The sequence below is a fragment of the Coregonus clupeaformis genome, chromosome 26 (genome assembly GCF_020615455.1).
Source record: "Coregonus clupeaformis isolate EN_2021a chromosome 26, ASM2061545v1, whole genome shotgun sequence".
Lineage (NCBI taxonomy): Eukaryota > Metazoa > Chordata > Actinopteri > Salmoniformes > Salmonidae > Coregonus > Coregonus clupeaformis.
Window position 1 is genome coordinate 11138012 of NC_059217.1, and position 26072 is coordinate 11164083.

Sequence of the window (26072 nt, forward strand, 5' to 3'; positions counted from 1 at the left end):
TGACTTTGTCCTCCACAGGACACAGACCCTGCGCTGTGATCTTGTGACCTAGGTATGTCACACTCTGTGCTTGGAATGTGCTCTTGCTATGCTTCTGGCGCAGCCCTGCCTCAGAGAATCTCTTTAACACCTGGTCCAGATGGTGGAGGTGCTCCTCCTCCGTCTCCCCTGTAACCAGGATGTCATCCAAGTACACTGCTACATGAGGGATCCCCTGCAGCAGATTGTCCATTGTCCTCTGGAAAATGGCTGGGCTGGACGCCACTCCGAAAACCAAGCGGTTGTACCTGAACAAGCCTTTGTGCGTGTTGACTCTTTTGAGTCCTCGTCCAGGAGGAGCTGTTGGTAGGCGTGACTCATGTCAAGCTTTGAGAATGTCTTGCCTCCTGCCAGTGTCGCGAACAGGTCCTCCACCCGCGGCAGTGGGTAAGCGTCTGGCTTAGAGGCCCTGTTGATGGTGAGTTTGTAGTCCCCACATATACGCACCGTGCCGTCACTTTTCAGAACGGGAACGATTGGAGCTGCCCAGCGGGAGAACTGAATGGGGGTAATGATTTTTGTTTCCTGCAGCCGCTCCAACTCATCTTCCACTTTCTTTTTCATGGAGTAAGGTACTGTCCTGGGCTTGAAAAAGCAAGGCTCGGCCTGTGGATCCACGAACAGCTTAACTGCAGTGCGCTGCAGTGTGCCCAGTTCATCTTTGAAAATCTCTGGGTACTTTTGAATGACATCCTCAGTCACTCTGGTGTGTTTTATCTCCCCCCAGTTCAGTTGTATTTTGTTTAGCCAGTCACGCCCTAGTAAACTAGGCCCATTCCCTTTCACCACCAGGAGCCATGCTCTCGCTTCCTGGCTGTTGTATGCAATGTCCACCTCTAGAGCCCCCAGCAATGGTATGGTCTCCCCGGTGTTCGTACACAGTCTGATCCCTGCCGGTGTGAGTGCAGAAGCCTGTTTTGAGCCCCACATTTGTTTGTAGGTATCCTCACTTATGACAGAGGCAGAGGCCCCCGTGTCAACCTCCATCCTCATCTGCTTTCCATCTACCTCCACTGTAGCATAGATAGGCTCTGCGAGCGGCTCACACACATTAAACATGTTGTAGGAACAATGCTCTTCCTCCTCCTCTGTGTTCTCTAGGTGGTGCGCTGCTGACTGAGGCTTTGGTGCTGTGAACTTGCCCAGCCCAGTCCGCCCACCCTCTGGCTTGCTCCTAGGACCCCTGCATTTTTTAGCTAAATGTCCCCTTTTGTTGCAATTGTGACAGACAGTATCCATGAACTTACAGTTGTTAGCATAATGTGTTCCTCCACATCTGAAACATTCCACTGCTTTTCCCCTTTTCCCTGCCACCTCTTGTCACCTGATGCACTGCTCAACTTCCACTGTTGGCCTTTTGAATATTTTTCACATTACTAGCGGCCATCTCCATCCCTTGAGATAGTTCCAATGCTCTCTTGAAAGTCAGTGTGGCTTCCCCCAGCAACCGGCACTGTATGCTGTTCTCATTAATGCCACAGACTAATCCGTCACGGAGCATGTCCTCTAACATAGCCCCAAACTCACAATGTTCAGAGAGTTCACGTAATTCAGCAACAAAGTTAGCAACAGACTGACCAGTTTTTCTGAAAATGGCAGTTAAACCTGATCCTCTGGACAATCGCTGAAGGCTTTGGTTTGTGGTGAGTCTGAACTATAGCAACTAGATCCCCAACAGGAATTTCTCCCGGTCTCTGTGGTGGAGCCAAATTCCTCATTAGCTTGTAGGTTTTAGCCCCACACATACTCAAGAGAATAGAGCGCTGTTTAGCCTCATCTGTGATTCCATTTGCCAAGAAAAAGTGTCCCAACCTTTCCACATATTCCGTCCAGTCCTCGTTCTCTTCCACAAACTCAGTGATAGTCCCAAACATTGCCATTATAACGCCAACTTGTCCTTGATCCTCATTAGCGATTTTCGCTTGCTGCTGATTGTCCTCGTCGGCGTTTCCGTCCAGCGGCACCTCGATCATTAAGCTAGCTAGCTAACTGACTACCTCCACTGTTTCTTAGCTAGCTAGTACATCGCCCTGTACATGTTGATAAAGTTTTATCCTCGTCGCCAAAAATATGTAGTAACTTGACAAGGAATGGCCACACGCATTTCAATATTACTTTCCTTTACTTTCAACCCAATAAATAAAAGGTGTACAGCCATGTACAAATGGTACAAAAACAGCAGAATGATACAGCCCACTCAACCTGTGGTAGAATCACATTGTACAGATCTGACTCTTGGTGATGACATCATCAAAGGGGAAAGGTCACGGTCAATGCCAATAATAACCATGCACACATGAATAGCAATCATACTATACTGCAGGTAAGTACAACACATATTCAATGTAATTATTTATATAGTGTCCACACTAACAGAAGTGTATCCAAACTTTTGACTGGTACTGTAAATCAATGTTAAACATTAAGGTAATCCAGAAGAAGTGATCTAATTTTGCACTAGACAGGATTTGAAACACCATAATAGTGTTTAGCAGCTATAGAGAGAGGAAACGACTCCAAAAGAGAAGGTATCTTATTCTGCACTAAACAGAACTCTAAACATCAAACGAGTGTTTTCAACCTTTTCCGTTAGTGCTCCCAGTCCCTGGCAAGGTGTTACACAACACTTGATTAAATGGTGTTACAACACACCATGTAATGTTTCAAAACATCTCAGGATGAGGTTTCGTCTCCTTCAAGTTGTTGGCAGCTCAGTTTCCACTAGTTTTGCTGTTACAAAGCACTTCATTTAAACAGTGTATGCCAAACTGACGTTGTATACATACAGACGTGTTAAGCTGGAACATTGGTACATTGTGGGAGGCAACCAGTCTGTCTAGATAGACTAGTATCTAACTAATCTTGGGGTCAAGGTTATGATTTTTGTTTAACTTCTGAGGATTAGTACTTCATTTAATATTTTTTCATTGTGGTTGTCATTTTAAATGAATCGTAAGCAACATTACTTTGCCACAGAGTGGGTGGTAGGTGCTCAGTATTGTGATAAAACGTATATCTCTATGGTGCTCAGATCATCAACGTCTTTGGAAGGGATAGACTCTTTCCCAGCCATTGCCATGGTGAAGAGCAGCAGCAGAGTTTTTATTGGGTGGAAAGTGCCCCCTGGGCATGACAGAGGCCTTTGATTGGTTGTTATTTGTTGATGGATGAGGGGAAAATGCCTGTGTCTGCCATTTGATTGAGTAGGCAGTTAAGGGGGAGGGGTGGGACGGAAGAGAAGAGAAGGGAAGGGAAGGTGGTTAAATAGGTGCATGTAAAAACACCTGGTGTTGGTGAGGAGGAAGGAGTGTTGATTAATTTCCTCTTGGAAGAGAAGGATAAGAGAAGGATACGCATTTAGATCGGTTTTGTTTTTCCCTAAAGTACAAGATGCAGCTTGTTGTGATGTGAAGTCTCTATATTGACTTTCAAGGCAAGGGGTTGACTTGACCTCTGTCCTGAACTGGTGCGTCCTTAGTAACACTAATCGACTGGGTCAAGTTCACTCATACCAAATGAGGCTTAGATGAGCAGGAATATAACATGAATTCTAACAGTAACAGGTATAGCAGTAATAGCATTGCATTAAAGGCTGACATCGGCAATATTTTCAGATGTTTATGTTTTGGTGATGGTATCTTGATGTACAGGCTCTGTTAATAACTAATGTACTACCAATTCTAAACCCTCTGATTGTAGATATGTGCCTTCAGGGCAGTTTCCATATTTTAAAATCAAAGTTCATGTGGAGAATTGACTGCATATGTAAGACGTTGATATGTTTAAGAAGACTTACCGTAAAACATTCCCTGTCTACACTAAATTCAAAGTGCTCCAAAAGCTCTTTCCTGAAAAGTGGTAGAGTTGTTGTGATTCTGACAGAGAATATTATGAAACGGAGATCTTACAGACATTTCAATAGAAACAGCAACATTGGGGCGCACCAGATCAGATCATACACCCCATATGTTCTGAAACATACAGTATGTGATTATACTGGAGACTCCTCAAACACTTGCCAAATTTCATACCATATTTCATATTGCTCCAGTTTCATACCCCCATAACTTGCAGTGCGAGCGATGATGATAAGCAGTGATGTGGGTTGTGGGCACTGCGATTGTATGTTAGGGTTTTTAAGTTTACCCCTCATTAGTGTACATTAAATCAGGGTTTAAGAGGGAGGGACTCCTATAGGGGTTTGAAGTTGAAGGAGGATAAGAAGATGACAGAGCAAACGCCCACACTGCCTTGGGGCGCCATAGTGACAATGCACAAAGAGAGACAGACGGTGTTTCTATAGTGTGTTCAGACATGATGAGGCCACAGAAAATGTACGCCTGAAGCCAAGTAATCATCAGCCTAATGAGAATTTAGTCTAGACTAGACTTCTCTCCTGAGTGGCAAGGGTACCCTGAACTCATCCTGAGGGTTGGGTAGTAAGCAGCCTGAGGGTTGGGTAGTAAGCAGCCTGAGGGTTGGGTAGTAAGCAGCCTGAGGGTTGGGTAGTAAGCAGCCAGAGGGTTGGGTAGTAAGCAGCCTGAGGGTTGGGTAGTAAGCAGCCTGAGGGTTGGGTAGTAAGCAGCCTGAGGGTTGGGTAGTAAGCAGCCAGAGGGTTGGGTAGTAAGCAGCCAGAGGGTTGGGTAGTAAGCAGCCTGAGGGTTGGGGGGTTGGGTAGTAAGCAGCCTGAGGGTTGGGTAGTAAGCAGCCTGAGGGTTGGGTAGTAAGCAGCCTGAGGGTTGGGTAGTAAGCAGCCAGAGGGTTGGGTAGTAAGCAGCCTGAGGGTTGGGTAATAAGCAGCCTGAGGGTTGGGTAGTAAGCAGCCTGAGGGTTGGGTAGTAAGCAGCCTGAGGGTTGGGTAGTAAGCAGCCTGAGGGTTGGGTAGTAAGCAGCCTGAGGGTTGGGTAGTAAGCAGCCTGAGGGTTGGGTAGTAAGCAGCCTGAGGGTTGGGTAGTAAGCAGCCTGAGGGTTGGGTAGTAAGCAGCCTGAGGGTTGGGTAGTAAGCAGCCAGAGGGTTGGGTAGTAAGCAGCCTGAGGGTTATGCTCATGCATATATTATATCAGCGGCTAAGAGCACACACACTTACCTATGGCGGTCCTTCGATGTCGATGATGACGTTGCTCCCAATTGAAGTTATATGTTGCGTTTATACCATTGCATGTGGCTGTGCAGGCCAACGCGAGACCCACATGGTTTGCCACATCAGGGGCATGTGATATATATATATATATATATATATATATATATATATATATATATATATATATATATATATATATATATATAACATACTATTGGTTGCAAGAATTTTGTATAATAATTTAAATAGAAAAACTAAGTTTTGAATACGGCATCGTTTTGTGTATCAGTTCATAAACCATGTGCCATGAAATCGGTACATCGAAAATCTCTTCCCAACTATTTTGCAATCCATATGACACAGCTGTCCATTTTTTGGTCTTTAAATGAAACTGGTTCACAATTTTCTTTAACCAATGTTAGTATTTAATGCAGGGCCGACAGACAAGTTCCGTCCCCTTCCACTCGCCTCTTCCATTTTGCGGTAATGCTGCAATTAGTTGGTTGTAATTTTGGGTACAGCAGACATTTCAATATATTTTTGTTAGCCGAATGTGTGACATAACTCCACCAGTCCTATTTATGATATAATTTACAAAGATTATACCAGTTTATATCTCAATTAGTATATTTGAGTTTAACCATGATATTTTATTTATTTATTGTTGGATCTGATTTTAATTGCTAACATTTCGATGGCCATAATAAATAGATATGCCGATAGTGGACAACCTTGTTTTACTCCTCAACAGTTTTATACCTTCTAAGAAGTAGCCATTATTTACTATTTTACACCTAGGGTTACTATACATAACTTTAACCCATTGTATAAGAGATTCTCCAAAATTGAAATATTCCAGGCATTTATATATAAATTCCAGTCGTACTTTATCAAAAGCCTTTTCAAAGTCAGCTATGAATACCAGCCCTGGTTTCCCAGATTTTTAATAGTGTTCTATTGTTTCCAGTACTTGTCTTATATTATCTCCAATGTGTCGTCCATGTAAAACACCTGTCTGATAGGGATGAAAAATATCCGACATTACCTTTTTAATGCTATGCACTATGCATTTTGATATAATTTTTACATCACAACACTGAAGTGTAAGGGGCCTCCAATTTACCACTTGGGTCCTGTTTCAGAAATCAGACCTTCCTGTTGAGTATCTGATAATGTACCCTTTTTATAGGAGTGGTTAAAACATGCTAATAACAGTCCTCTGAGTATATCAAAAAAGGTTTGGTATACCTCAACTGGTGTGCCATCCAGCCCTGGAGTTTTCCCAGACTTAAAGGCTTTCATTGCATCAAGAAGTTCCTCCTCTGAAAGTGCCAATTTGGCAAAATGTCTGATTTCTGATTGTCTTAACTCACCACATCCACAACTAATAAACTAAGCTTCTCAGTACTTTTCTCTTCACCTCACATTCTAAACAAAGTCTGTTTTTTTAACATCCATTGCAAATGATAGTTCCTCAGTATTTGAAAAATATTTCCAACACTCCCGGCCTCGATAATCACCAAGCTGTGTGAAATAGCAAACTATCATGATCCGATGATCCCATGTATCCAGTGGAAATGTCATAAAAAACAGCTGTCTGGCGTGGGAAACTGAGGGCCCGGAATAGGCTAGTTGATACAATGTTGCAAGTTCGCTAGCAACAGCTTTGGGCCAAGTAGAGAGATGAATGTGATTGAAAGAACAAGAATTTTCATCAGGATATTTTCTACTGTTATTTATTATTTTGTACTGTTTTACTTAGTTAACGATGGAAGTTATAGGCTTACTGCTGCATTGGCCCATAGGTTATATGCGCTCATTTCTTTAGCCGCCAATGGATCACAGTGTATCAATGTGTCCATATGGCAGAGGCTGGTGCTCTCACCTAAGTTGAATTTTAACTTTCAGATGTTTATCATTTTAATTCAGATTTTATGATTAACCACGTGACAATGATTTAGAGAAATGAAAACATAATTATTGAAATGAAACTATTCCACGGAAATGTGCATATAAAAATAATAATAACTTTCACTCAGATAGGTAGAAATGGTAGGATAAATTGTAAGCTTCCCAAACTTGAAACTCACGAGCTGCTTATGGTCTTTACTATAACACCCATTAAAAAAAAGTGTGAATGGGCAAGCGCGTGCACATATAGGCGGTCCTGTGAAAAAACGTGCCCACCTATGGATATCAAAGGACCGTCCAACTGATTCATGCTGGCGCCGGCCATAAAGGATTTACTGTTTCATGTACGGGGTATGTGATTGTTACGTATGTTCTTTACCTGACAATTACAGTTGTGACATCTTTTTCCAAGAATATTGTATAACTGTATAAGTGGAAGAACACACCTGCTTCCCAGGCAGCCTTTCCTAAACCTCTGTGATCCTGATGGTTAGGGGTTTATTGCTGTTGGTTTGCCTCATATGGGAATTGTATTGTGCTTGTTCTATTCCCGTGGGAATATAGAGACGGGAAAGGGAGACTCATTTAATGTTTTACATGTGGTAATTAAGATAATTTCCTTATTTATTTGCAATTTAATTACTTTAATAGCTTAAATTGCTATTCTAGTGTGACGTTCAAGACCTCCATCAATGTGGATGGATACGTTGCAGTGGGGTAGGCTGGGCTCGTCACCTTTCTCATCTGTATCACAAGTCGTCATATAAACCATATAAACAGCTGGAGTTTTTCAGACTCACCTAGCTCTGTGACAGGGATGTGGGCTGTGGGCTGTGCTGACGGCTGTGGTGTGGTGGCTGTGGCCAGGTCGTTAACCTAACCTTGTCTGTGGTGAGAGTTGGTTAGTAGTTGGCACCAGATACCCCTCTAGTTGGTGGGAAAGCTCCAATTCAAATCCTACCCATTCTCAATGTGGGATTGTAAACAAAAACATTATACCATTTCATTATGCTGCCCCTTGTCAATTCCACTATCATTCTGATGTAAAAATTGTCTTTCTTTAAGTGGGTAAGTGTAGGTTTCAGTTGTTGTTTGTGCATTGTTGGACAGAAAATAGTACTTCACAAAATCACATGATTGGAACACCACTTCATATGTGACATTTCACATGTGAAAATATGTTGTTTTGGAACATTACATGTGAAAATATGTTGTTTTGGAACACTACACATGTGAAAACAAAAATGAGTCGTAATGATCCACACTGTGCTTTTAACATAGTGTTTTCAACTTACATATTTGACATACATGACTACATTGCATATGTTTATTTATACAATGTATACAGTAATTATTATTCAACATTTTAACTCACAACCTCTTGGTTCATGGCATTCCGATTTTTCTTCTACGCCACCACGCCTGTGTTAATATCTGATTTCACCTTTATTCTTACACTTTGGAGTTCAAAGTGAATCTCAGCTTTGTTAAAATATTTATCATAGTGATTCAGGAGTAACATTAAAGAATAATAATATGCCGCATTAACATTAGACAACTATACAGAAAACCTCCAAATTGCAAAAATCAGTAAATGATATCAATGATGGGAGAACAGTCAGATCAATTGACAACTAAAATAGCAGCACAGATGGCACTCTTTTGCTAACTGCAGAGATGTACTTTACTGCTAAAAGTTGCCCAGAATCAAGTCAATAATTGTGCGATTACACCACCGAAAAAGTAGCAGTGCTCAGGGACACTTGAAGTTAACGCTCTCGGGATGCTTTGGGCAAAAACACAAAAATAACAGCTTTAAACTGTATAACTTATCAATGCACCATCATACCAGGTTATTTAATGCTTAAAAAATAATAATTGATGAATATTTGGCTACAGAACTGCTATGTCATACCGATCTCTACAGCTTCAGTCCAAAAAGGAAACCTTTGAAATGACGTCAACATATACTGGATGAGTTACTGGCTAGCTAAAGTGCTACCCTTCCCCAGATCTGTGCCTCGACACAATCCTGTCTCGGAGCTCTACGGTTCATTCCTTCAACCTCATGGCTTGGTTCTTGCTCTGACATGCACTGTCAACTATGGGACCTTATATCTTTCCAAATCATGTCCAATCAATTGAATTTACCACAGGTGGACTCCAATCAAGTTGTAGAAACATCTCAAGGATGATCAATGGAAACAGGATGCACCTGAGCTCAACAAGATCATGTTTTCACGTGCTCACATGTTGTCACGTGTAGTTTCATGTTAGCACATGTTGAAACTTTGCATCCCCATGTTGTCACATTTATTTCACATGAGATCACGTTTTCACGTGCTCACATGTTGTCACATGTTATCACATGTGGATCACGTGAAATTCATGTGGTTTTTCCGTAAGGGCTTCCTGACCACACGCATAGAGACAGCAACGTCATGTTTTCCTCTCTGATTTGTCAGAAAGAGGGCTCGGACATCGATGGATGTGTTCTGGTATGCCCTTTGACCCTGTTGTGGACACCATGGGAGGCCAGCGATGGCCCTCGATGCTTCCCCATTGGGTTCTTTTGAATCACTTTTAAATCACTATAGCTAACACCACACACACTGCAATGACTCATCCTCAGACCCACACTGGAGGCGGGGGTCGGAGAGAGAGGAACTCTTTGTCTTCGTTTGTAAATTGTGTTGTGAAGTCTAAGGGATGAAGGGAAGAAACAGGGGGATGAGAAAATGAAAAACAAGAAGACCTGTGTCTGTCTGAGGTCCCTGGTTGATGTGCTGAAAGCTGAAAAGCCTCAGCTGACGGTTGTTTGAGCGCAGCATGAAATGTTATGACAATGGGCTACTGGGATCTGATAGAGGCTTTAAATGAACGCCATGCACTGTTGACATTTTGCAAACAGAGAAGAGAAGAGAAGACCTCAAGGTTTCACTGCCAGTAACTTCTACTGTGGTACAACACACACACACACACACCCACACACACACCCTTAGCAGCTGAATGCTTGAATGGCCGTCAGTCAAAACCTGTAAAATGTAATGCTCAACCCCCCGGAGAGAAATACCTGTTGAGAGCAGGTAATCAGTAGTGATGAACAGGTACTGTAGTATAGGCCTCTGAGGTGTCACCTGTACTCAGGCAGAGCATTCCATGACCAGACAGGACGACCCAGAGTCTAAACATACACTTCTGTTAACAGAGTAAATAAAACACTAGCTTTAAATTTGTCTCAGGTCCCGAAAATGTAATGTTTAGGTGTACTGAAGTAAGAGTACTCAATGGCTTGGGGAATGTTTTGACTTTCACTGAGGGGAGGATATAGAATAAACTTTAATTACTATGACATGTTATGGTTAAAAAGGGAAAAGTAGGTGTCTACAATGCAGTCATCCTTTTGTAGCATTTTGTCCCTTTGTTAGTGTGTATACGTTTCCACTGTCTGTATCTCCTCAGCTCTGGGGTGGCTTTGTAACTCAACCCACATCTATTCAGAATGCCAGGTATGGGCTGAAAGAGAAGCTTAGGACCCGTCCCCATCAATCACAGTTGTCAATCTCCAGTCATTGGCTGAGACTTGAGAGACGCTTTGCAGAAAGCCATGACAACCTTAAGTCACAGATGAACAGCACAGATCACTCAGTCATAAAGGAGATAAGAAGTGGTGTCTGTAAATCATACTCACATCACCCTACACATCACCCCTCACTGAGGAGTTACGTTTGTTCGGAAGTCTTACCCTGTGTGAAGGAGCCTATCACTTTGTCGTTATTGGAAAAGACGGTACTGTTGAATCGGGTGGCGAACTTCGCCACAGTAAAGAGTAGCAGAGATTATTTTTGATCGTGGAGGGTTCTGGCCACTATAAATAAGTTCTGACCCTGACTCTCTGTGTCACTGTCAGGGCTCCAAGGGCGATCCAGGACTGTCCCCAGGTCAGGCCCCGCCAGGAGACAAGGTAAAGAATGATCTGACCTAGACTGGTCTGGCCAGCAGGCAGACAGACAGCATGGCTCTCTCTCTCTCTCTCTCTCTCTCTCTCTCTCCCTCTCTCTCTCTCTCTCTCTCTCTCTCTCTCTCTCTCTCTCTCTCTCTCTCTCTCTCTCTCCTCTCAACATCTAACTGTCCCTCAATCTCTCGCTACTGGTGCTCTGTCTGCGTTTCATCTCCTGCTCTAACTCTCAATCCCTCGCTACTGGTGCTCTGTCAGCGTTTCATCTCCTGCTCTAACTCTCAATCCCTCGCCTCTCCTTATTCTCCCCTTCAAAAATGAATACTTTCCTCAACCACTCTGGCCCCATATCTTCCAGCGTCACTTTAGCAACATCCATTCCCTTTTTCATTTACTCCACAGCTACACGTTTAGAGGTTTTCTAACACTTCTTTCTGACCGGTACTTCCTCCTCTCCTCTCCCCTCCTCTCTCTCTCTCACTCTCTCAGTTCATGCCAACTTCCTTGTATCATTCTCTTCATCTCTAATCATATCCTGTACTACTCCGATATCTACTCTCTCTGTAAAGCTTTGGCACAGTTGCTACCTATTATCAGTCAGTGCTATTTCTGTTGGCCTGTGCTCTAACAATTGCCCGCTGCAGCGTCTTGTTTCATCTCATTTAGTCTGCCTTCTTATCCTTATCTGATATTTCTTAATAGTTACAGTTGATTTGCTTGGCAAGTGTTCTTTTATAAAAATGGACTTGTTAATAACTTATTTGATATAGTCTAATGTTGTTATGGTTTTCTCCATTTGTTTCCAGGGCGACAGAGGTCCACAAGGTCTTCTAGGTCCTGACGGGTTTGCAGGTCCAACGGTAAGAGTTTAATGGTTATAACGTAGCGGCTTTTTTAACCTCTGGCTGTGACATTAGCATATTATCTAAAGCAACTGTCATGCCATTGGCTCTTTGAAGACATGAATGATGAGAACTGGTCCTGATTCAATTAGAATATCAGAGTGTCAGTTTATGAGTTCACTGTATGAGCTTCTGTTCTGAATCGGAGCTATTTCTGCTCACTTAAACACATGATGTTCCCACTGTATAAGCTTCATAAGTGTTACCCACACCTTAAGCAGAGGCCTCCAGTGGTCCCTGGCTGTGGTCAGGAATCAGGATAATGTTACACATTCACAGAGAGGGTCTGTCTCTCAGACAGGGGCCGGGGAGCTCCTAGTCCTAAACCATCTCAGCCCACCCTGCTCTCGCCCCGTTGGGCTGGAAACACACACACAGATAAACATGCACACACGCACGCACACATGCACACACACACCGCCAGGCCGCCTGAGGAGGTGGCGTCGCCCCGGGACCTGTCTGCGGCCGGGCTCCCGGACTCCTTGCTTGAATCTGAGAAGCACGGTCAAGGGTCATCTTAAAGAGTAAAGGCACTCTGAGGGAGGTTATGGCCCCCGATGACAGCCACACCATCCGCTGCCTCTTCAAATGAGAAAATGGCATAATGAGGAGAAGGACGAATTCATACATCAGCTCGCACAACTCTGCTCAGTTTAGCCTCAGAGATGAGAGTCCTTATATGTCTCCACTTGCTGGCTGTGGACTGCTACCTTTAGCCCCTAGCCCTCCTCTGTCTGTCCCTCAGACCTGGGTTCAAATACTATCACTTCAAATACATCAGCTGTGCTTGATTGAGCTTGCCTGTTGCATGGAACCAATAGAAAACTCCAGGCAGGCTAAAGCAAATGCTCAATGTATTTGAAAGATTTCAAATAGCATTTGTACCCAGGTCTGATCTCCATATACAGTTGAAGTCGGAAGTTTACATACACCTTAGCCAAATACATTTAAACTCAGTTTTTCACAATTCCTGACATTTAATCCTAGTAAAAATTCCCTGTATTACGTCAGTTAGGATCACCACTTTATTTTAAGAATGTGAAATGTCAGAATAATAGCAGAGAGAAGGATTTCTTTCAGCTTTTATTTCTTTCATCACATTCCCAGTGGGTCAGAAGTTTACATACACTAAATTAGTATTTGGTAGCATTGCCTTTAAATTGTTTAACTTGGGTCAAACGTTTCGGGAGCCTTCCACAAGCTTCCCACAATCAATTGGGAGAATTTGGGCCAATTCCTCCTGACAGACCTGGTGTAACTGAGTCAGGTTTGTAGGCATCCTTGCTCGCTTTTTCAGTTCTGCCCACACATTTTCTATAGGATTGAGGTCAGGGCTTTGTGATGGCCACTCCAATACCTTGACTTTGTTGTCCTTAAGCCATTTTGCCACAACTTTGGAAGTATGCTTGGGGTCATTGACCATTTGGAAGACCCATTTGCAACCAAGTTTTAACTTCCTGACTGATGTCTTGAGATGTTGCTTCAATATATCCACATCATTTTCCTTCCTCATGATGTCATCTATTTTGTGAAGTGCACCAGTCCCTCTTGCAGCAAAGCACCCCCACAGCATGATGCTGCCACCCTCGTGCTTCACGGTTGGGATGGTGTTCTTCAGCTTGCAAGACCCCCTTTTTCCTCCAAACATAACAATGGTCATTATGGCCAAACAGTTATATTTTTGTTTCATCAGACTAGAGGACATTTCTCCAAAAAGTACGATCTTTGTCCTCATGTGCAGTTGCAAACCGTAGTCTGGCTTTTTTATGGCGGTTTTGGAGCAGTAGCTTCTTCCTTGCTGAGCGGCCTTTCAGGTTATGTCGATATAGGACTCGTTTTACTATGGATATAGATACTTTTGTACCTGTTTCCTCCAGCATCTTCAGAAGGTCCTCTGCTGTTGTTCTGGGATTGATTTGCACTTTTCGCACCAAGGTACGTTCATCTCTAGGAGACAGAACGCGTCTCCTTCCTGAGCGGTATGATGGCTGCGTGGTCCCATGGTGTTTATACTTGCGTACTATTGTTTGTACAGATGAACGTGGTACCTTCAGGCGTTTGGAAATTGCTCCCAAGGATGAAGCAGACTTGTGGAGGTCTACCATATTTTTTTCTGAGGTCTTGGCTGATTTCTTTAGATTTTCCCATGATGTCAAGCAAAGAGGCACTGAGTTTGAAAGTAGGCCTTGAAATACATCCACAGGTACACCTCCAATTGACTCAAATTATGTCAATTAGCCTATCAGAAGCTTCTAAAGCCATGACATCATTTTCTTGAATTTTCCAAGCTGTTTAAAGGCACAGTCAACTTAGTGTATGTACACTTCTGACCCACTGGAATTGTGATACAGTGAATTATATGTGAAATAATCTGTCTGTAAACAATTGTTGGAAAAATTACTTGTGTCATGCACAAAGTAGATGTCCTAACCGACTTGCCAAAACTATAGTTTGTTAACAAGAAATTTGTGGAGTGGTTGAAAAACGAGTTTTAATGACTCCAACCTAAGTGTATGTAAACTTTCGACTTCAACTGTATCAGTCTGAGGTTGGCCTTTACCTTTCCTCCCAGGAGGACACAGACCAATGTTTTCAGTAGCTGAACCTAATACCCAGGCCATCAACTATGCCCCGGGAAGGTATTTTCAGAGGAAATGACTTCGGCCTAAGCCCCTTACCCCCAGGTGGCCTTTTTATTGAGTGGGAAGGTTCCTGTGTCACAACCTAGGAAACGGTGGAGGAGTGGAGAGGAGCTACATGGAACGCAGGCCTTTAAAACAGGTTTCGCTCCACTGTCCCCCCAAAATATGAGTTAGCTAACCTACTTTTGGCCTTTAGTTTGGGAGAGGTAAACATCTGTTGTTGATATGGCCGTCAATTGGAAATGATAAAGCTGATGATCAAAACAACAGGGTTTTAAATTTACTAAAAGGATTTGTTGTTTGTGAAAAGCTCAGGATAAGCACTAGTTGACCTAAATGCAGGATCTGGCTGTAATACACAGACTGAGGATTATAAGCAAGCCATATAGGCTTTCAAGGAAATATCTCATTTTTATTTAACCGTTTATACATTTTATATGAAAATATTACTTATGATTTCCCTCGTAATCCAGTTGTTTTCTGCCTTAGATGTTTCTCATCATGTTTTATAGTAAAGACGAGGAATACTCAAATTATGAAGCATCCAACGAGTTAATTTGTGTTTACGCTCATTGAATGTATCCTGGTTTGACTCTACCAGAGTTATCTGACCATTAGAACACCTCTTTGGACTACAGTATCATCAATGAATACTGACCAAGCACAGTCACTTGATTATACATTCAACTGACCTACATTTAGACACAGTTTAGCATCAACTGTTAATTTATTTGCAGATAGATTGTAACTTCTATCAATGTAATTGTCTGCATCACTTCCAATCCCCCGTGTTTTTATATATATACTCCCCTTTATTACTGTCACGCCCTGGCTCTGGGGACTATTATATGTTGAGCCAGGGTGTTAGTTTATATGTGTAGTGTCTATGTTTTGTTTTCTATGTGTTATTTTCTAGATCGTGTGTTTCTGTGTTGGCCGGGGTGGTTCCCAATCGGAGGCAGCTGTGTCTTGTTGTCTCTGATTGGGAACCATACTTAGGCAGCCTGTTGTGCACTTGTCATTTGTGGGATCTTGTTCCGTGTAGGTTTGTGTTTTATGACCGAGGACTTCACGTATCGTTTATTGTTTTGGTTCGTTGTGTGTACACTAATAAAAGATGTACGCATATCACGCTGCGCCTTGTTCCACTTATTACGACGATCGTGACAGAAGATCCCACCTCGACTGGATCAAGCAGCGTGACGAGGAGAGAGGATGGACCTGGGAGGAGAAGAGTGAGAGTCTGGCGAGAGCCATGGAGGCCATGTTCACGGGGGAGAGACAAGCCCAAAAAAAATGTAGGGGGGGGGCTCACACCGTGGACGGCGAGGCAGCGGGAGGCCGCGATAGAGCGGTTCGGCAGGTTTGCAGAGGAGGCCGCCAGGTTACGGGGGCCACTGGTCACGAGGGAGAAGGAGAGTGTAGAGGCACGGCGAGAGGTACTGGGGTGTGTTACCAGTCCGGTCCGGCCCGTTCCTGATCCCCGCACAAGGCCAGTGGTGTGTGTTTCCAGTAAGGTCCGGCCTGTTCCTGTCCCTCGCACCAAGCCTGTGGTGCGCGTCGCCAGCCCAGTCCGGCCTGTTCCTGCTCCCCGCACCAAGCCTGTGGTGCGCGTCGCCAGCCCAGTCCGGCCTGTTCCTGCTCCCCGCACCAAGCCAGTGGTGCGCGTCGCCAGCCCGGTCCGGCCCGTTCCTGCTCCCCGCACCAAGCCAGTGGTGCGCGTCGCCAGCCCGGTCCGCCCGTTCCTGCTCCCCGCACCAAGCCAGTGGTGCGCGTCGCCAGCCCGGTCCGCCCGTTCCTGCTCCCCGCACCAAGCCAGTGGTGCGCGTCGTCAGCCCGGTCCGGCCCGTTCCTGCTCCCGCGCACAAGCCAGTGGTGCGCGTCGCCAGCCCGGTCCGCCCGTTCCTGCTCCCCGCACCAAGCCAGTGGTGCGCGTCGCCAGCCCGGTCCGGCCCATTCCTGCTCCCCGCACCAAGCCTGTGGTGCGCGTCGTCAGTCCGGCACAGCCCGTGCCTGTTTTACCGGTGCCTGGTTAGGTACCGGTCAGCTGCTCCACACCGGAGCCTAAGCAATCCGCCCCACCGATGTCCAGTCCAGCTCCAGCCAGCGGGACCAGACCAGGGGCGCTACGGGGGGGGGGTAGTTAGAGGGTGGTGGTCACACCCGGAGCCGGATCCGCCTCCGAGGCGGAATGCCCACCCGGCCCCTCCCCTGTTGGGTTTAGTTGGCGCGGTCGCAGTCCGCGCCTTTGGGGGGTACTGTCACGCCCTGGCTCTGGGGACTCTTATATGTTGAGCCAGGGTGTTAGTTTATATGTGTAGTGTCTATGTTTTGTTTTCTATGTGTTCTTTTCTAGATCGTGTGTTTCTGTGTTGGCCGGGGTGGTTCCCAATCAGAGGCAGCTGTGTCTTGTTGTCTCTGATTGGGAACCATACTTAGGCAGCCTGTTGTGCACTTGTCATTTTTGGGATCTTGTTCCGTGTAGGTTTGTGTTTTATGACCGAGGACTTCACGTATCGTTTATTGTTTTGGTTCGTTGTGTGTACACTAATAAAAGATGTATGCATATCACGCTGCGCCTTGGTCCACTTATTACGAAGATCGTGATAATTACTTTTCAACCCCGCCATTCTTTCCCTACTTGGGGTAAATTAGTGAACAACAATGCCTAGGCCTCTACTTCCAGCCTATACTTACTATCTACACCTTATGGACACAGTCAATTTTACAATAATTCAATTTTTATTTTTTATTTTTTGCTCCTGAACTTCTTCTACTCTCAACCTCTCCGATCATTTTCATGATGTCTATCCGGTTTGCTTCTATATGCCATATCTTTCTAACTGTGCTCTTTCCCAAAAGCTCCCAACATACAACCTATATACTTATTATGGGCACAGTATGCTTACATTATTAGTTATCTTGTTATTATTTGTTGTTATTTGTTATTAGTCCCATCCTTCAACTCCATTCAATACCTCCCATCTATCTCTTAACACCATCCATATAGGATTTCTATTTGCCATATATATTTCAACCGTACTGTGATGTTTTACAAAAGTTCTGAACCTTTCTATTCTCATTGCTTCTACAGATTGTGAATTAAAAATAAACATTTTTGCTAAAGGTATTATTATATTATTGATCGATTGACTATGACTTTTCAGATCACCCAGTAATGCTATCTGCAAGGTTAGCTCCAGGTAAATATTGCAATCCTTTAGCCATTCCTGGACCTGTGTCCAAAAACAAGCTACAAATGGACAGAACCAAAACAAATGATCTAATGATTCTGTCTCTTCACAGCAAAATCTGCAGAGCTGGGAGGATTGTATCCCCCATATAAATAACATTCTATTGGTAGCATGAATTTTATATAATAATTTAAATTGAAAGATTCTAATTTTTGAATCTGGTGTCATTTTGCGTGTCAGTTCATAAACACTATGCCATGGGATCGGTACGTCAAAAATCTCTTCCCAACTATTTTGCAATCTATATGGGACGGCTGTCAATCCTTTGGTCCTTAAGTGAAACTGATATACTTTTTTATAAATCTCAGTTTTCCTTACAAGACCTTTCTTGACACTATCAAGTAGGGTTGAATGGCGAGAACCAGGATTACCGAGATTTACAAAGATTTACCGCCCACAACCACTCCCTTTCCCTGGGATAAATAACTGCGAGAAACCTGCAAATTATAACAAATTATAAAATATTAATATCAACAGCATGACGTGAAATGGAACTGTTAAATTATATGCAATGTCTAAATCTGGCTTTTTTACGGCCTTCTCTCTGCTCTCTGCATGATCAATCATCAACGCTCATGTTGGGGACAGACAGCCCATCTCAGTTTGGAGTGCAGTTCACAATGCATGTAGACCTATCATCTCCTCATGGTAACTTTTTTTCTTGTGACAGGTAGGCCTACATTTGTTGTAGCATAGCCTATGCTACATTAATATAAGGACTGAATGCGCATCTAATTTACCCATCGCCATCTGTCTTTCGGGTGTCACCCAATTTTTTAATGTAAAGATTGTTATTTTTTATTGCAGCTGCAGAGTTTTAAAACAGCCTATCACTCCAATATCGTTGCTTTAAATCAGAGCATGCGCGAGCAGTCAAATTGCATCCAAAATAGATATCATAGCCTACCTCTTTCAGGTAATAAATTCAATGCAGTATTAGCCTTATGTTTAGCTAATGAATGATGGGTTATGCATAATAAGCTTCTAATTTATAGCCTCTGTTTCTTGCGCAATATGCATGCACATGTGCTCAGCTGGCCTCTCTCCTTAAAAAACACTCCATAGCTCTTGGAGACCCATGCAGGAAAATCTAGACTAGAATAGCTTGCTGAAATTTTTTTTTTTTGCATTTCTTATATCAATAGACTATTCGACGATGGACACAAGCTCTTGTTTACTGCGATTGCGGTAGGCAATAGCAGTTATTTATTCAGACCCATAACCATTCAATCAACGTGAAGAGAAGTGAAAGCCATCTGCATTTAATTGTAGTCCTATATTATTCCAGCATGTTATTAGAACTATTGAATGAAGCAACAATAGAGATAGAAAGAGGAGGCAGGCAAAATAACATTAGGGGAAATATTATGAAAGGTATATATGCATCGGCCTACTAATTATACAAATAGGCCCTATTATATTTCAAAATTAAAATCAAATTCGCTAGCCTATACTTGTAACTTTGTAGGCCGCAGGTGCTGCACCAGAATCGCATGTTCTCTCAGCATTATCATGTTTTGAACAAGGTGCATAATTCCAGTCCATATAATACAGTATAATACAATACGGTACAGTAATACAGTTCACACTCAAAAAGATTAGCCTACTGGAGCTTGTTTCATTTATTTACCCTAGAGAGCATATATATATCTAGCTACATCTATGGGCTTTTATGTTTGTCGGTCGTGTGTAATGTGCAGTAGCCTATAAGCCTATATCATATATGTATTGGATAACGAGACAATCATTTGTGATTTTTTTGGGCTTGTGCTCATAAAATGTATTTAATGCAGGGCTCATAAAATGTATTTAGTGTATGGCTCATCAGGCTCATGCTTGGATTTCTGATCAAAGGTCTAATCAAATCCAGACATAGGCCTATTTATATGCTTTAAATGCTTTTGAATGACACTTCCAGTTTTGGCAGGAAATACCGGGTTACCCGGGAGAAAAGTGATTTGTTATCGGAATGGAATATTTGTAAAATACCGGGAAAATATTCAACCCTACTATCAAGGATTACTGACTAAGCATATTCACTTAATTATACAGTACATTCGACTGGCCTCACTTTAGAGTGAGGTCAGTATAGCATTAACTGTTATTTCATTGGACATCTGTTTTCTAGCTAGTAATGGTAAAGTTGTGAAATGTTTGTCCTTGAATGACTGTCTTTAATTATGAACAGTCAAAATCATATTTTTCATGATATTTGATGATATTTGAAGTAAACCAAATCAAAGTATGATGACCAAAGTATGAAAAATGACTGTTGCTTCTACATTGATAAAGTTTGATCATATAGTTACTGGTCCCCTCCCCCATGTCAAACACTTGGGTTCATTATTAAGCGGACAAGGTGACCTTAACTCTCATTTTAATTGGTCTTGGAACCAACATTGGAGAAGGCATGTTTGCAGAGGGGTGTGGTTTATATAGCTAGATAGCTACTCTAGTGCCAAAATTTGACTGTAGGGTGTCAGCAAATATAATTAAAAGTTTACCCTATTAATCTATGGCTAAGATACTGTATGTTTCCCCTTTCATCTGTGTCTGGTGTTAGCTAGTTACTGTCTACCTAGGTCTTCAGCCAGCATAGAACAAAACGGGGGGAGTGGTCGTTGAAAACTCAGCTGTCAAGTCAACACATCTGTCAGTGCTGCTGTGCGTCACAAGAGACATCATTGACACAATTTCAATATTCAAGTTGCTTTGTGTTAGTGATGCAGAAACAAAGCTTCCTGAAGCATTGATGCTTTCCAGCCAATTGTGTTGAAAATAGGTTAATTACCTGAGGCATTGATCAACACAGTGTACGCTACTGGCACCTGCTGGTCAAAAGAATTTAGAGCAGCCAAATTATTATAGATGACGTCCCACACGCTGTAGCGCGGGCACGGAGTAACCTTTTTGTCTTCTACCAAACCAATACCAAACCAATCAGGTGTTTTTTCAACAAAACGAAGCATCAGACATTATTGATCACGTGCTTCTGATAAAGTGATACAGGCATCGGCACACTGCTTCGAAGTAAACCGCTTAGTGATTTTGACGCATGCCTCGGAGCTCCGGTATCAAACGTAATGTCAATACTTTGTGTATCACCAAATTTGCTTGAGATGAGTTTACTGCAATACTACTCACTGCATCCATGTTGCTTGACATAGGTGTTTCAAAGAGCTGTCATTCAAGGCGAGCTCTTTCGGAAAGTATTCAGACCCCTTGACTTTTTCCAAATTTTGTTACGTTACAGCTTCATTTTTCAATGGATTAAATTAATGTTTTTCCTCATCAATCTACACACAATACTCCAAATGACGAAGCAAAAACAGATTTTAATTTTTTTTGCAAAGGTAAAAAACAGAAATACCTTATTTACATAAGTATTCAGACCCTTTGCTATGAGAATCAAAATTGTAAATTCAATTGATTGGACATTATTTGGAAAGGTACACACCTGTCTATATAAGATCCCACAGTTGACAGTGCATATCAGAGCAAAAACCAAGCCATGAGACCAAAGGAATTGTCCGTAGAGCTCCGAGAAAGGATTGTGTCGAGACAGAGATCTGGGGAAGGGTACCAAAAAATGTCTGCAGCATTTAAGGTCCCCAAGAACACAGTGGCTTCCATCATTCTTAAATGGAAGAAGTTTGGAACCACTAAGACTCTTCCTAGAGCTGGCCACCCGGCCAAACTGAGCAATCGGGGGAGAAGGGCCTTGGTCAGGGAGGTGACCAAGAACCCGATGGTCACTGACAGAGCTCCAGAGTTCCTCTGTGGAGATGGGAGAACCTTCCAGAAGGACAGCCATCTCTACAGAACTCCACAAATCATGCCTTTATGGTGGAGTGGCCAGACGGAAGCCCCTACTCAGTAAAAGGCACATGAAAGCCTGCTTGGAGTTTGCCAAAAGGCACCTAAAGGACTCAGACCATGAGAAACAAGATTCTCTGGTCTGATGAAACCAAGATTGAACTCCTTGGCCTGAATGCCAAGCGTCACGTCTGGAGAAACCTGACACCATCTCTACGGTGAAGCATGGTGGTGGCAGCATCATGCTGTGGGGATGTTTTTCAGTGGCAGGGACTGGGAGACTAGTCAGGATCGAGGGAAAGATTAACAATCCTTGATGAAATCCTGCTCCAGAGCGCTCAGGGCCTCAGACTGGGGTGAAGGTTCACCTTCCAACAGGACAACAACCCTAAGCACACAGCCAACACAACCCAGGAGTGGCTTCGGGCACTGGTGGAAAAAGTACCCAATTGTCATACTTGAGTAAAAGTAAAGATACCTTAATAGAAAATGTCTCAAGTAAATGTGAAAGTCACCCAGTAAAATTCTACTTGAGTAAAAGTCTAAAAGTATTTGGTTTTAAATATACTTAAGTATCAAAAGTAAATGTAATTGCTAAAATATACTTAAGTATCAAAAGTAAAAGTAATAGTAGAAATCATTTCAAATTTCTTATATTAAGGAAACCAGATGGCACCATTTTCTTGTTTTTTAGATTTACGGATAGCCAGGGGCATGCTCCAACACTCACACTGTTTAGTGAGTCCTCCAGATCAGAGGCAGTAGGGATGACCAGGGATGTTCTCTTGATAAGTGTGTGAATTAGACAATTTTCCTGTCCTGCTAAATGTAACGAGTACTTTTGAGTGTCAGGGAAAATGTATGGAGTAAAAAGTACACTATTTTCTTTATAAATGTAATGAAGTAAAAGTAAAAGTTGTCAAAAATATAAATAGTAAAGTAAAGTACAGATACCCACAAAAACTGCTTTCAAGTATTTTTACTTAAGTACTTTACACCACTGGCTTCGGGACAAGTCTCTGAAAACTTACGTAAAAAACAACAACATTTAATCCATTTTAGAATAAGGCTGTAACGTAACAAAATGTGGAAAAAGTCAAGGGGTCTGAATACTTTCCGAATGGACTGTATCTCCATTCTTATGTGTTTTATTTTATTCCACTTGTGTTACTATTTTATTTGTATTATTACATTTTAAACTCTGCATCGTTGGGAAGAGCTCGTAAGCAAGCATTTCACAGTAAAGTCTACACCAGTTGTATTCGGCGCATGTGACGAATACAATTTGATTTTATTTGACTGCTGGGTGCTGGGAAGGAGGAAGGAAGCTCTGGAATGATCCAGAATCCTTAGACAACCCTGGGCGTCCTGTCCTCAGTCGTCCTGTCTCTTTATGATTGAATGGCTGAAATGCACACAGACTGACCTTTGGCTACCTGGCTATGTATTCTGCCTCCTACAGACAGGATCACCACAGGCATACAATCACTGGTGATAAAATGAGAAGTAATTCATGAAATATTCCGAAGCGAGAGGAGAAGATCACTCCATAAAAATGTCAAAATGGTCGAAACCATTAGATTATGAGATAGGGGTTTAATTTGTAAACAATACATATTTATACATTACTAGCTCAAACACTTAATCTGCAAGTTAATTAGTGGGTGATGGTAATTTCAGAACCAAAAAAACATATGCTATTTTGCCCCCCAGTCTCTCTTATGGCTCAGCTCAGTTGCCTACACACACACACACACACACACACACAGAAGTCAGCTCAGACAGATCCAGCTCAGAGAGGCGCAGCTCATGAGCTCCATCAGCAACAGGTTTTAATTTAGAATGGAATAATGAATGTGTTTATGCAACAAATGTTAGAGCATCGAATCATATCGCATCGAACCGATTTACATCGATTCGTTCTGTAATCAAACCGAATCGTTTCAAACTAAAACAGATTGTTCCTATATCGTATCGGAGCCCCTGTGTCTAGATACGTATCGCATTCGACATTCTCCTCTCAGCCCTCTGTGTCTCTGGTCCTCATTTAAAAAGTTTTATTTCTCTACCTGCAGGGTCCTAAGGGCTATCCAGGGCCACCAGGGCAGCCAGGAGAACAGGTGAGTCGTTAGCGTTCATTGGGTCAAACTTGTCCCTTTTAGTTTTAGGAAAAGGCGAGGTCACTGATCTCATTATGGAGCATTTTGGGGCTAGAACATGACACACACACACACACACACACAGAGAGAGAGAGAAAGAGACAGGCAGCTGTAGCCTGTAAGTCATTTGGTACTCTTCAGCTGTCTCTGTGTTGTCAGCCATTCCTTTCATCCCTCTCACTTCCCTTCCTTCTCCGTGAAGGAGAACATTCCTCACATGCTCAAGAAGCTAACAATTAACATGTTTCCCCTTTCCACACAAAACGTCCTAAAACGGAGTGTACTCACGCAGCACACTTATAAATAAGGTGTTGCGATGACTTCAGCACCAGGTGCCACTCTGTGCCCCGAGGTGATTGGTCAGGGTTCAGGCTGGAACTGGAAGGGGAGGAGCCAGAGAGAGAAGGAGAAGAGAGTGTGTGTGTTCTGCTACAGTCTGGCTGTGCTCACTGTCTTACTAGGGCTCTGCCCACTGTGTTACAGTCCCAGATACAGCAGCCTGGAAGCACAGAGGGGAGGGGGATGGGTGTGGAGGGTGGTACACATAGTCAGTAGACATGGTGGGTGGAGGGTGGAGTGGCGGGAGCAGTGGAGTGGTGGGTGAGGGCGAACAGTGCCTGTTTTATTCCTGAGTTGGCAGCATTGGCGAGGGTCAATGTTTCTCTTCTTTCATCCCTCTCTTTTCTCTCTCTCTCTTGCTCTCTCTTTCTCTCTCTTTCGCTCTCTCTCGCTATCTCTCTCTCTTTCTCCCCCACCCCCCTGCAGGGCATACCAGGACTTCCAGGAGTGACTGGGGCTGCAGGTTACCCTGGCAGGCAGGTGCAGTGAATACGCTCCAGATTCCTCCATCCATCCTCTTGGCTTGACTACATTACACAGATTTCCACATCACTACCTGTGTACTATCATATTGCTGTACTCAGAAATGCATATTATGTTCACCTGTCTCTCCCCAAACTACAGTAGTGAAACACTCCTCAGTCTCTTTAGTGAAAGAACTGTCAACTAGTGACCTTTTTGCTTGAAATGTTTATTAAAATAGCTAATACTCGACTCCTTATCATTTTGATTTCACCTATATATTGAATAACGATTATTTTGACGAAAGGTGTTGTGTACGTATGTAGACGATGAATGTTTGAACTAAAAGTTTGAGCTCAACAACGATAACAATGAAGTATAATGTAGCTGAGAGTATGACTCGCATGTTTCCTCATGCCCTTTGTACTTCTAAAACAATTAGTCTGTGCAATCAAATGTTTAATTCCCTATCTGTCTAAAACGTACAATTTGAAGTGTTTTATGTGTGGAAGTATATTGCCCACCTGTGTAACAGACAGTCTCTCTCTACACTGTATTGTGTGACAATGCCATCTCCTCATGCTGCTCTTTGTTGCAGGGTTTGGCTGGGCCAGAAGGGAACCCAGGTCCTAAAGGTGTACGCGTGAGTACAGCTCCCTACTCCCCTCCCCTCTACTTCACTCGGCTCTGTTAGAGGAAATACTTCATTTCCTGAAGGGATTAGACAGTGTCAGGCATTCAGCCTGTCTGCTCCACCGGGAACGGCTGATCTGTTAGAGGGCCTGTGTTGTGTTAACAAGGTGCTGGCTCCCACTGCAGCAGATTCCTCTGGGAGCAGGTCTGGGATCTGTTTTCGCTCAGTAGAGCTTCTGCTCTGTTGCGAGAGCAGCTCATTCCTTTCCTCAGGAAGCACAGGCATGCTCTCAGAGGGAGGGAAACGAGCATAGATAGAAAGGTGGGAGGAGGGTATGAAGAGGTGGAGAAATAGAAAGTAAAGAAAATGCTTAATGTGTAAGGAGAGTCCCTCAGTTTGTCGTTTTTGAGAGAGAGAGAGAGAGAGAGAGAGAGAGAGAGAGAGAGAGAGAGAGAGAGAGAGAGAGAGAGAGAGAGAGAGAGAGAGAGAGAGAGAGAGAGAGAGAGAGAGAGAGAGAGAGAGAGAGAGAGAGAGAGAGAGAGAGAGAGAGAGAGAGAGAGAGAGAGAGAGAGAGAGAGAGAGAGAGAGAGAGAGAGAGAGAGAGAGAAGAGGAGATGAAAGAGAGAGAATGGAAAGGAAATATGGAGCGAGAGAGAGAAGGAGATCAGAGAGAGAGGGGGAGAGATATTTAGTCATCTCGCATCCATGTGGTATTATGTTTAACTGAAGGAACATGTGATTCTAGTTAGGAAGAAACCAAAACATAGCAGATAAGCCGCCAGTCCGCCACTATTCCAGACTGCTGTCTGCTCTTATTATAGACGTCTCCTGTCCTCACACTGGACTAGACTCTGCCTCTTCAGGTGTCCACTCCA

General features: G+C 43.2%; 1 protein-coding gene across 1 annotated transcript in view; it reads left to right on the forward strand.

The window, feature by feature from the left end:
- The window catches only part of LOC123481951 (collagen alpha-1(XXIV) chain), a 165405-nt gene that overhangs the window by 99088 nt on the left and 40245 nt on the right, over positions 1-26072 (forward strand). The window contains exons 6-10 of the mRNA XM_045207737.1: positions 10942-10995; positions 11796-11849; positions 23679-23723; positions 24528-24581; positions 25162-25206. Coding sequence (XP_045063672.1) covers positions 10942-10995; positions 11796-11849; positions 23679-23723; positions 24528-24581; positions 25162-25206 — 252 coding nt within the window. The remainder of the gene's footprint in view (positions 1-10941; positions 10996-11795; positions 11850-23678; positions 23724-24527; positions 24582-25161; positions 25207-26072) is intronic.